At 43.2% G+C, this 12,232-nt stretch overlaps 1 protein-coding gene across 1 annotated transcript in view; it reads right to left on the reverse strand.

Annotated features, from left to right (window-relative positions):
* The window catches only part of bsna (bassoon presynaptic cytomatrix protein a), a 181,444-nt gene that overhangs the window by 38,765 nt on the left and 130,447 nt on the right, over positions 1-12,232 (reverse strand). Inside the window, exons 5-8 of the mRNA XM_041798685.1 lie at positions 6,853-12,186; positions 5,320-5,475; positions 4,781-5,034; positions 3,596-4,529 (exon numbers count right to left, since the gene is read on the reverse strand). Of these exons, the coding sequence (XP_041654619.1) occupies positions 3,596-4,529; positions 4,781-5,034; positions 5,320-5,475; positions 6,853-12,186 (6,678 nt within the window). The remainder of the gene's footprint in view (positions 1-3,595; positions 4,530-4,780; positions 5,035-5,319; positions 5,476-6,852; positions 12,187-12,232) is intronic.

Raw genomic sequence — 12,232 nt, forward strand, 5'->3', positions numbered from 1 at the left:
TTCCTGCAACTTTTTAACCACGTTTAACCCTTTAACCCCTTGTTCTCACTTTTTTAAACTTTAAACTTCAACTTTTTGGGGGCATTTTTGCAACTTTTTTACCACTTAAAACTGATTTTGCCACCTTAACTGCTTTCCGACACTTTCTTCCAGACATTTTGCCCTTTTTATCTCTTTCTAGAAACCCCCATATTGTTTTCTCTACTTTTTACCCATTTATGCGAAATATTACATTATTTGGTTATCATGCCCTTAAAGATGTCTCAGTTCCTTATACTTTATTTTCTGGCATCCTGACATTTGTGCACATCATAGCTTAGCTATGAAGTCTGACATTACTTTCCTTATGGGTTAATTCAGTGTGCCCATCTAAATTGTTAATATCATCAATAACAAGGTAATTCTGATTGAAGAAAAGGGGTTTACACGTTTAAAAAGGCAATATTGCACTACAGCACAAATTAATTCAATTAATTTTGTTGCTTTGAGAAAAGTGGTCATTTTAAAAATTAAATATGGTTATCACAGACTAACTTCACAATGACTGTGATTTTGCTGACCATGGTCCCCCTTCATTATGGGCTGCCTTGAATATGATCATTTAACAAGAGGTGTAGACTGTGCTTGCAATGGTTTACTTAGCCATGTTGTTTATTTTGGATTCATCTGTGATTTCCAGTAGGTACATTGAGCATCAAGGACTTGACTGTGATGTCACCCTCAGGTGTATTTGTGTATTTATATTTTCAAATTGGGTTTTCTTCAGTGGCTTTGTTAACTGAAAAGAGATGCTTTGAAAAATGTTGTTTACTTGCTATAATTGCTTTAAGGTAAATGGAGAAGGGCCTCATATTGTTCTTTGGACCTGTATATGGCTGAAACCTCCCCTGTTGACGGAGGGCTTTGCTGTGCTTCCACGCTGTTTTGGGGAAAGTGAAGTTCTGAATGCTACCACACTTCCTAAAAGACTTAAATGGCAACACTAGCATGAGTGCTACTGAAAATATAGCATTCATGGTATCTCTGTTTCGACTCAATACTGTAGAGTTTAAAATGGGTCAAAATTTTTGGTTGAAGTTGAATACAGACCAATTAAAAACAGACCTGTTTTTACTGATTCAACAAGTAAGATAAGCTAGGTGCTAAAGAACGCAGAGACTAGGACCAGAAATGCTTTTTTAAAAACTATTTCCCTGGGATTATCCTGTAACTCACTGCCACACAAAGCTCCATTAAAATGACAAATTTCTTATTACAGCAAAAGCACAACCTTCATCATACTTTTCTGGCATCTGTTCTCTGCATGTGCGCAGCCTTGCTCTGAGTCAAACCATCAGACTACATCCATGACAGACAGAAGGCAGACACCATCTGCTCTTACTGCGTTGGTGGTAACTTTTGGGTTTCAGAGTGCTGCAGACCTTAAGGTCTCAAACAGTGGCACGTTTTATATGCCTGCTGTGCTTCTTTGGTCTGAACCAGCCTCCAAGCAAACATCCTGAAATATTTTTCAATTCTTCACACAGTGGTTGCTTTAAAGACTTAAAGATGGATGCGCTTTCATAAAAATGAAATAAAACATTTGATCATACAACAGAAACAAAGTAATCAGCTAATCTACTGTTTATAACTTAGATGGTCATGGGCCACTTCAAGCTTCACTCTGGTACAGTCACATTGTGGTATGAATGTATCATGGCACAAAATAATGTGCAAATTGTGACCTTTGCATAAATTCAGTTTTATGACATGAATACTGCACTACAGGATTTCTCTGATTATCACCTTCAGTAATCCTTTCAAGCCACAGTTATTCCACTTATTTCTTTTCTTTGTGGCAGCTACTTTTTTAAAGTAGGTGTCCCTTTATTAAAATTTGGAATGGGGTGGAATTAATAAGGATATTGAAAACAAAACACTGTAATATCTGTAAAATCCACAGCAGAGAGAGTTATCAATCTCAGCATTCAAAACAAGTATTCATTTTACCCACATAATGGAAAACAAGTGCTAAAAGAAACCAAAAAAACTGTTTCAATCCACAAAAGGTCACAGGGATGCCATTCAGTGATTAGGCATCATTAGTTTTGAACCTGACTGTTGAAAATATTGGACAAAGTCTGAGTGTCATCAGCCATTTATTGTAGGGGACTTGAGTGTCCAATCCACAGCAAATGCCATATTGAAAGTTCTGTCTTAATCCAACTTTAAAGTAATCTAGAAACAAGAGAAAGACGTGGAGCTGAGGTGAGGCTTAAGACTTCTGACACACAGCTACATAGGGCATGCTTGCCGTGAGCTATGCCTTTTAAATGAAGCATAAATCATTACCATTATTCAGGCAAAATTTGGCAAGATTGTTCCCACAAAGGCATTAAATATTCTGACCTGAATTGTTATTTGTACCAGGCTGAAAGTTTTGTTTATTTCAGATGTAAAATATGGCATTTTAACGTGGGGTCTGTACTTCTGCTGGTTCTGCAGCCAGCCCCAGGACACTTGAGGAATTGAAGTGTCTTGTACTGACTTTATTTTTAAACCACCAAAGTCACCACTTAGTTTTAACTCCATTAAATAACAAAAAAAAAAGGTTTTCTATAAACTGAAGAAGATATCTGAGAAGTTCTACTTTAGGCTTTTGTAAGATTTAGGAATTCTTATCCTGTTTAAATTGATTCCTCACTAGATTGTTGATTCTGATCAATAGTTACAAACATGAGTTATTGAATGAGGCCCTGAAGAAAGATTACCACTTTTAATTGTGGACTATATTTGAAAGTTAATAAAGACTAAATGTTCATTTTAATCAGTGTATTATTTTGGTAGGCCTGAATTCCTTAAAAAATAAAATGTCTTTTATATGGTCTTTGGTTGTTCACAGTTATGATCATGAACGTTGCAATTACTCCTTTGTTAACATAAACACTGATATCATTAAAACTTAGCCCATGAAATGTTTGGTAAGATAGTGCTGTGCTCATGATGATCAACACTGAGCTTTACTATAACAGAGTAGTCTTTATTATAACATTGATGGTTAATGCTGGTCTTTATTATAATAGACCACAACAGAGAGTACAGTCTAGATCTACCCTCTTTGTAACGTGTCTTGGGATAACTTTGGTTATGAAAGGGAGCTGTACAAACACAGATTGATTGACTGATTGATCTAAGCTAAATTAAGACTTCAGCATTAAGGCCAATCAAAGAAATACTGTACTAAACAGTTTATCACATTAGCTGTTGAGTTTCCTATAATAACTGTAATGATGTGGCTAGAATAATTTTGCTGGTTGCTGTGTACAAATTGTGATTAAGAATGAGATTGTCTTCTGAGCTAAGTTGCTTTTTGAATTAAATGTGCACTTAAATCTAAAACAAATGAAAGATGCAAAATATACTGCAATGAACACAACACAAATACATCAAAAATAGACTGTCTCTGGGTCTGGTAAATCAGCTTTAAATATACTTTACTTTTACTGTATCTAGGCTGTTTCTTGAAGTAGTTTGATTACTATCATTACGCTATGATTCTGCGTTTATCTTCTATTGCATGCCAATGCCTGCTTCAGCATAGTTTGACTGACTTTACCTGGTTCTGGAGTGCTTGCTGTTGATAGAGGGAAAGCCTGGCCTTAGTGTGCTCGTCTGTGGTGGGGCTGAGGGGCTTGGGATCTGACATGGACCTTTGAGTGCTCTTGATGGGTCGGGGCACAGATGGGTGTCGCTGGGGGGACTCAGCTGTATAGGACTTCTGCTGAGGTGTAACATGGGCCTTGTTGAGCCTCTCACTGGACAGAGAGTTCTCCAGCAGGCGATGTGGGGACACTGGAGACACAGGAGAGTAGAGGACTTGCGGGGATTTGGGGGCAGACTGCTGCTGCCTGATGATACTGGAGATGGACTCGTTGTGGAGGTGGTTGTGAGGCTGGTAATTAATGTCAAGCGGGTCAGGGCGGCGTCGCTCAAACTTGGCTGCATTTGCAGCGATGTGCTGCTGGCGCTGCTGGGTCAGATGGTCAGAGGAACCAGATTGTTGTGCTCCACTGCTGGTAGAAGAAGAATATGGACTGACAGTGGTTGGTATACTGAGTTGGGGAGCAACTACAACCTGCGACTGGGCTTCAGGGTCAGTCTGGCATGCTAGAGACTGTCCTTTATTGGTCCGCTCAGGACCAGAGATGTAATGTACAATCTCTACTTTATTTGGGTCTGGTAATGTCACATGGATTGCTGGGGAGACTCTTCCAAGGTGCTCCACTTCTGTCTGGCAAGACATTTCCCTGATGGTCTGGATGGCAATACTTGAAGATACCATCTTGGAAGGATCACTTTTGGTATCAGTAGTTCCAGCAGTGGTGGCAGCAGCGCTGCTGCTGGCGGCACTGGACTCAGAGTGGCGTGAGAAACGGGAACGTCTGCGTCGGTGTGGCTGTCCTGTCTCAGCCTTGTCTTCCTCATCATCTGTTTGTACAGAGCAGTCAACGCTGCGACCACGCCTTCTGGTGCGATGACGCATCATGTACCTTGGATGATAAAGAAGGGAGGCAAAAAGGGAGGAAAGTATCAATGAAAGAAGCAAACATGCTGAGAAAAAGGGGTTTGTTTGTGTTAGTTTAAAAATCATAAGACTTTCGACTATCAGGGTAATACTTGCCCAATAAATGGACACATCATACACATTCACCCACTCAAAAGACACCTCACTTAATCCTACAACTCAAAACATACACCTCACCTTATCATTACAAACTCGACAACACACAAACATCTTTACCTCTCCTCGCCATCTTCATCATCGGTCTGCACACAGCTGTCTACAATCCTACGTGGGGAGCCATAAAACACAACACCATCTCCGTCCAAGCTGTCCCTACTCAGCCTGGTCATGGAGCTATGTTTCCTCATGTTGCTCCTGGTCTCCATATGCTCCTCCTGGCTCCTAAGGCATATTTCTGAAGAGGAGTTGGGGAGCCGAGAGCCTATCTGAGAGTCGATGTAGGGGTGCAGAGGCTGTCCACTTATATCCATCTGAAGAAAAGAGAAGAGTGTAGGAAGGGGGAGTTGTTAGAGTATGCACAAGTAAGTTTGCAAGGATCAGTAGGCCTTTGGTGCAATCATGCTAGGAGTCACATAAAAGTACATAAAAACATGGATCTTTAAGGCTAGGGGTAAGAGAGTGGTGCTTCTTTTAAGTTTCCCTTAAATCTTCCATCACCTTAATCCTAGAACTTAAGTCTACAATGTCATCTATACATATCACTTAAAAGGCACCTGACAGTATTCCTTAACCCCCCTCACTTGAGTGTTTTGTACCACTGCAGCTGTTTTCTGCCTCTTCTGCTCAACAAGCTGCTGCTGGAGCTGCTGCTGCAACGATTGGATCTGGTCTAGCTGTGACTTCTGCTGGGCCAGCTGCTCCCTCTGAAGCATAAGTTGTTTCTCTCGCTCATTTTGCTGCTGCTGTAGAACCTAAATATTGATGGAAGAAAGACGAAAGAAAAGAGGCACCAGTGACCAAGAAGGAGATAGGATTAGGACAAAATAAGAGAGGAAAAGCAAGGCATGAGAAATAGATGGGAGTGGACAGAATAACAGGAGAGGTAATTTGGAAATATAGAGAAATACAAATGATGGAGGAAAGACAAGAATATTCAAAATTAGAGATGGAAAGAAAGAGAGAGACAGTAAAATGGAAGAGGACAGTTTTTGACCTTTGTTATATGTGGTTGTATAAAGGATAGCCAAATTTGCAAATGCAAATTGTCATATCAAAGGAATCTTGATATTGATGGTGAAATGAAGTCATTCTTTTGCAAATGGATTAGTTTTGAGAATGGTTCCAAGTTAGTCAAACTTTTATATTTTGCAAAAACCAAAAATGGAAGCGCAACATAAATGAGGTGCAGCACTTGCTAGTACTTGTTGCCAGTTATACAATGCTCATAAGAAAATATTTAATGAATTTTCTTTGTTGCATAAATGACAGGCTGGTGCAGTAAGGAGTTAGGTATTTTTGTACTTAAACTGTAAGTTGTGAGATGCATATTAAGCATTCCATCTCTAGTTCATTCTCATTAAAGAAGGCTTCACCTGCTTAACTGAGTTAACTTGAAAGATTTTCAACTGCTTGTTCTACCAAAAGAAGGAAAAAAGGTTCATGTTAGCCCTTTTGTAAACTGTTTCACAAGAAAAATTATGAGCTGAGACAAGCATAAAATTGTGTGAACTTGCAATTGATTATTAAGTGTTTACAAAATCACAGGATCCATTTTTCGTTTGCATATAAATCAGACCAACTAATGGAAGATGAAACCACTTTCCATCTGCCTTCTGAATAAAAAGTCAGACAAATAAATGGTAAATGAAACTACTTTACAGAGAAATAAATCTAAAAAATATGAGCACATCAACTTTGATCACCCTTACATACAACAGGCAAGCTCATGCAGACTTATTAGACAGAAAATGTTCTGGAAAGGGAATAACATAGCAGGCAGAATAAAGAAGTATTTTATGAAACACAGGCTGAGTTAAATTACTTCTTTAAAACATAACACAGACGTGGGAAAAACTTCAATATAGCTACAATGGTTTAATTACAAATGATAAAAAGACATGCATTTATTGTCTATATAATTTGTTGTCAAGGCTGGATATTTTTTTCTCATTTGTGTACTTTGTACATCACAGTTGTGACATTAAAAGAATAAAAGCATTTAAACTTGTATAAACCAATAACACCTAAATGAACAACACAAACAAGTAAACCACAAATACCTCACATATACACATCAAGTAACCACACCACAAAAACAACACAACTCAAAACCCTGTTGCTCCCTCTACCTGTTCCTTGATGTTCTGCAGCTCCTGTAACTCTCTTTGCACCAACATCTGCTCCTTTTCCCTATGCATCTTCAGCTCAATCCTCTCTCGTTCAAGCTCCTCCTGGAGGCGCAGCTGACGTAGTTTCTCCAGCTCCACACGCTCTCTCTCCATCTGCAGAAGTTGCTCCTGCTGACGGTGCAGCCTCTCTGCTTCAGTTTCGCCCTCCTTGTGTATGGCGCCTGGTGGAGGGAAGGGAGGAAGTCCTCCTGCAATTGGTAAGCCAGCAGCTTGTGCAGGTGGGCCTGTTGGAGGCTGAGTGTAGCCATGAGTGTACGGTTGAGTGAAGGGTGGATAGCTGTGCGCTGCTGGGGGAGGTTGTTGCGACTGCTGGGTAGTTGTAGCTTGTTGCTGTTGTTGCTGACTGTTCAGGTGAGCCTGGGATAGATTTATTGGCTGCTGCTGTGGCTCCAGTGGGATGGCTTGCGCTGAGGTGACAGCTGCTGCTGATGTGGTCACTGCAGCACCTTTGCCGAGGTACACTGGTTCTTCCTGGACTGTAGAGCTGCTACTTGTAATGGACACAGATACTGGGGCACCTGCTGGTGCAAAAGTTGTTGTAGCAACAGCAGTAACAGCAATTGTTGATGTTGTCTGAAGAAGACCTGGTGCTGGGTAAGACACTGGAGCTTGTCCAGATAAGGGCATTCTGGGGCTCATTGGTAGTCTGCTTAGACTGGCTAGGGGCACTGGTGTCATGTTTGCCGATGGGTAAGGCCTGTAGACCCCCCTTAGTAGCGGACGAAGAACAGAGGCAGGCTGGGTTGTAATGGGAAGTGTAGAAGCAATGGGGGTCTGAATAGTAGAGTAGATCATCCCATCAGAGGATCTAATAGCAGCTGGGTACATAGCTCTGAGACTAGCTTGTCTAGCATTAATGAGGTTGGTTAGTGCTTGACTGTGGGAGATTGGTTTCCCATCTAGTCCAAAAAGAAGGTTCTGTCTCATGCTTAGACCTGCTGCTGCAAGTCTTGCAGTTCCAGGCCCGGTTCCCCTCCCCAGACTACCAAACTGCATCAAGTCTGGGTTGCTCCCATAGCGATCCATAGAATTGAGTGCTGCACACATTCTGCTTATCTCCCTGGCAGTTGTTGCACTATACTGAGCCAGGTTAGCTTCTTGAAAACTTGCAATGTCTCGAGCAGAGTAGCCATAGTCTGAACTGATGTTGGACAAGGAATTATATCTCCGTATAGGCAGTGTTTGGGCTGTAATGTCTCCTCCATGGCGTAAATCTGTATAGGAACCATATTGCATCCCCAGGTACCCTCCATAGCCCTGCTTCATACCAGTTAGATCCATGGCTAGTTCTCCTGGAGTTTGGAAGTGTGGCTCTATTTTAGATCGGTAGGGATGAAGTCCAGCCTCAGCTAGGTTTGTGTCTGACATTGAAGACTGCAGCCTACCAGGGAAAGGTAATGTGTAGGCTTTGCGTCCATCCATTGGATACTCATGGTCAGATTCATAGGTGAGGGGTGGGGCAGATGGGGGCCTAATGCCCTCTTTCTCTGAACCACCAACACAGCTTCCACCAAATGGAAGTCGGTAAACAACATCACAGCAAACTGGTTGGGTGTCAGGTTTAATTTGGCCTCCTGTCAGATCCATAGCATCTTGCCCTTCTTCCACCTTTACCAGCTGTGTCACTGCCCTTGACGGTTCTGGTCCTCCGTCCATCTGTACAACCATGCTATGTGGGGATTTGCCACCAGGCAATAAACCAGGAGGACTGGGCTTTCCTTTCAGCTCAACGGGACCAGTTCCATACAGCTCAGGGTTAACGACTGGTGATACAGCACTTACCACAGCTGAGGCAGTGCTTGTCTGACTGACCAGTAAGTCTTTTTTCATTAAAGGAGAGATCTGGCCTGTAAGACCGTACCTAGCCAAAGCAGATGCCTGTTGCTGCTCCTGTTGCATCCGATGGTGCTGCTGCAGCTGCTGTTCAAGGAGCTCCTGTTGTTTTTGAAGCTTCTCTTGTTGTTTTTGTAGTTCTTTCTGTTGGACACTTAGGTCTTCCAATTTGGCATCAATTTTTGGTATTGAAGGGTCTGTTGGAGGTGAAATTGGTGGCTTGTTCTGAGACAGACACACAGCTGAGCCAATGCCCTGGCCTAGATCAACTCGGTTTTGATTGGGATCACCATAGACCATTGGCTGCTTTTGCTGAGACATGAACATGGAAGCAGCCACTGTGACACTCACAGTGGTTGGTGTGGTGGTCTCCTGCGTGTTTAGGTTCATAATTAGTGGCTGTATAATTGTGGAATGTCTACCACCCTCTCCTCCACCGTGGTATTTTCTGCTCTCAGTTGCCAAGGAGGTAAGATCCATTCCCTGATCTGTCATAATAATAGGAGCAGATTTGGCAACTGTTCTGAGATCTACAACACTTCCACCTTGGATCATATGTCCCTGCTCTACCCTAGAAGTGCCAGGGACTGTAGATATTCGACACAGAGAGATGTTGTCCATTGACAGTGACCCTCTGGTGTAAGTACTTGCTGTGGTGACCATACTCGTTCCTACATTTACCTTCTCAACTCTTTGTGTCCTGTAAAAGCTACGTGTGGGAGATTGTTGATATGGTGGTGTGTCTGGAGGACTGCCACATGGGGAGTAAGTGTCAAATGTTGACTGGCGACTAAATCTGGTGGGCGAAGACAAGGGTGATGTAGCAGTGTTGACTGTCATTGGCCTTGCAGGGCTTGGGGGTGGCGAGTATGGGGCATCCTGGGAAGATTGCTGTCGATAGAGCCTTGGAGAAACTGATCGATTTGATGTTTGGGTTCCCTGGGCCATCACTGGAGATGTAGGCCCAGAACCAGACTCCATTCGTAGTGCTGAGCTGAAAGTCTGTGTAGAGAACTCAGCTGTAGCCCTTCTTGAAGGTGAACGAGTTGGACTCTGTGGAGGTGGTGATGGAGAAAGAGGAGGACTGGTGCTTCTATAATAAGTAGTATACTTTGGAGAGCGGGGCTCAATAACTCGTTCAGTAGAAGATGTTGAACTGTCTCGCACTTGAACACCTCTGGTGTCCCCAACCCTTCTAGTGATCACTTCTCTTTGACTGTAGGCCTGGGTAATCTCTGCGATCTTGCTGCATACACTTGATACTGTGGCTGAGGATGTAGCAGTACTTCCTGAGTGTCGACCATAGATACCAGACTGAGTAGATGTCATCGTGTGGCTTGAACTAGTCTGAGAAATAGTCACTGCATCTCTTGCATACACTCCATAAGCTGCAATAGTTGTGGCAGCAACTGTTGGAGTTATTCCATTCTTTCCTGCTTGGCTTTTGATCCTGTCTTTGTGCCCATCCTTTGCAGAGAAGTGCTGTGTAACCCTGACATCAGGAATCCTACCTCCAGTCTCAGCAAAAGAGACAGGAGCTGAGATCTGGGTCGGACTTGTCCCTGGAGTGAGCAGGGCATTGCTTTGTTCGAGCAGCTTAGCAAAGGCTGAGCCTGTGTCCAAGAGCTGTTTGTCTGGAAAGGAGCTCTCAATCTCAATTTCTACTTGTTCATCGGTAGCCTGCTGCATCTTGGTAATATTCTGAGATGTTTGGCGGATCTCCTCATAAATATCTGTTTCTGTCTCTGCTGCTCCATTGTCATATTCTGTTTGATCTTCATATTCATACTCATCATCATAACCTTGTCCATTAACATCTTCCTCATAGTACTGCCCATGTCTTCCATGTTGCTGCTGCTGTTGTTTCTGTTGTTTTTGAAGCATCTCTGCCTTCCTCATCATTTCCTCATAGACCTCCTCAGCACTCTTCAGTGGTTTGGAGGTTGAGGATGGTGCTGTGGTTGTTGTCGTTGTTGAAGATTTTTCTATTGGTGAGTAAAGAGACATAAAAGTAGGTAGGTTATACTCACTACCTGACTTATAAAGCTTGGACTCATACCCTTCAGCCTCAGAGTCCAGACTCTGTGGGGAATATTCAGAAGCAGAAGACCGATGGAGCTCCTCCATTTCTGCAGCTTGTCGAAGTTCTTCGGTTGGAGAAGCATCTTCAATAGGTGAGAGATTGCTAGGTGGTGTCTTTGACCTCTCTCTGCGCCTCTGGGCTCTTAGCTCTTCCTTGTCTCTCTTGGTTTTTCGAGCTGTGCTCCTTATTCTTTGCTGTTCCACTTCCCTCATCTTCTCCTGCTCTCTCAGGAGTTCCTCTTCCTCCCTGAGCTCATCTTCTTCTGAAGAGTCTTCAATTGTGGGAAGGAGAGGGCCATGGGAGCGATGGCGGGCTTTGCGCTGTTGCTTGGCCTCTTCCAATCTTTGCCTCCTACTGGGACTGCTGTCACTGTCCTCTTCCATTGATGAGATGGAAGTAGGGCTCTGGCCTGAGCCATATGAGGATGAAGTTGCAGGCAGGGTGGAGGAGTAGTCCCCTCGAGAACGTTCTTCGGGAGATCCTGTTAGGCTTTCCATCTCTAGTTCTGGTTCCCGATCAAGACTCAAGTCATTCTCATTGCTCAGCTCCATGTCTCGGCTGTAGCTATTAGTATTATTGAGTTCAATGGTTTTGAAGCGCCTGAGGCCTCCCTGGGATGCCATCACATCTTCCTCGCCCTCCTCTACTGAACCTTTATAAACATCTGTAGAGCTCTTAGTTTCCTCCTCAAAACTGCTGGAGTGGTGCTGTAGACGTCTTTTCTCTTTCCCTGAGTCAGATATGTGCTTGTGGTGGCTTTTCTTGGATTTCTGGTAGCCATAACCTTCATCTTCCTCATCATCCTCTTCCTCCATCTCCTCTTCCTCCTCCTCATTTTCTTCATCAGCACTCATCTCCATTATTTGCCTCCTCATAAACTCCTCATCTGTCATCTCTGTTGGCTCTGCCTCTTTTTCCTTCTTTTTCTTTTCCTTCTTCTCCTCCTTTACTGGCTTCCGTTTACTTTCCCAGTCTCCCCCATCCTCTTCTTCCTCCACTATCTCATCTAGGTCCTCGTCAGAGTCATATTCATCCGGTGGGATTGACAGGGAGCGGGGGCGCTTTCCTCTGTCATCTAAGTCTCTGTCTCTGTGCTTTCTTCCTCTTCTCTCCACCTTCTCTTCAGAAAGACTCTTCTCCAGCAAAGGCCTCATAGAGCTTTCTAGCTTGGTGATCTCAGAGGGGCTTGGTGGGGAGCCCCGTCCGCTGATCCCCCTCTCACTTAGCTTCATCTCCTCTTCTTGGATAAGACCTGTTATTTCACTGTGGGAGCTAGAGATGCCATCAGAGGAGTAGCCGGTGTCACTAAGGCTCTGTGGGCTGCGTGACAAGTCATGGGTGCTGTTGTTTTTAGTATCCTATGGAGAGAAAGAGAGAAAAGAAAAATAATTAGGTATGGTAAAA

The sequence above is a fragment of the Cheilinus undulatus genome, linkage group 11 (genome assembly GCF_018320785.1).
Source record: "Cheilinus undulatus linkage group 11, ASM1832078v1, whole genome shotgun sequence".
In the NCBI taxonomy this organism is placed as follows: domain Eukaryota; kingdom Metazoa; phylum Chordata; class Actinopteri; order Labriformes; family Labridae; genus Cheilinus; species Cheilinus undulatus.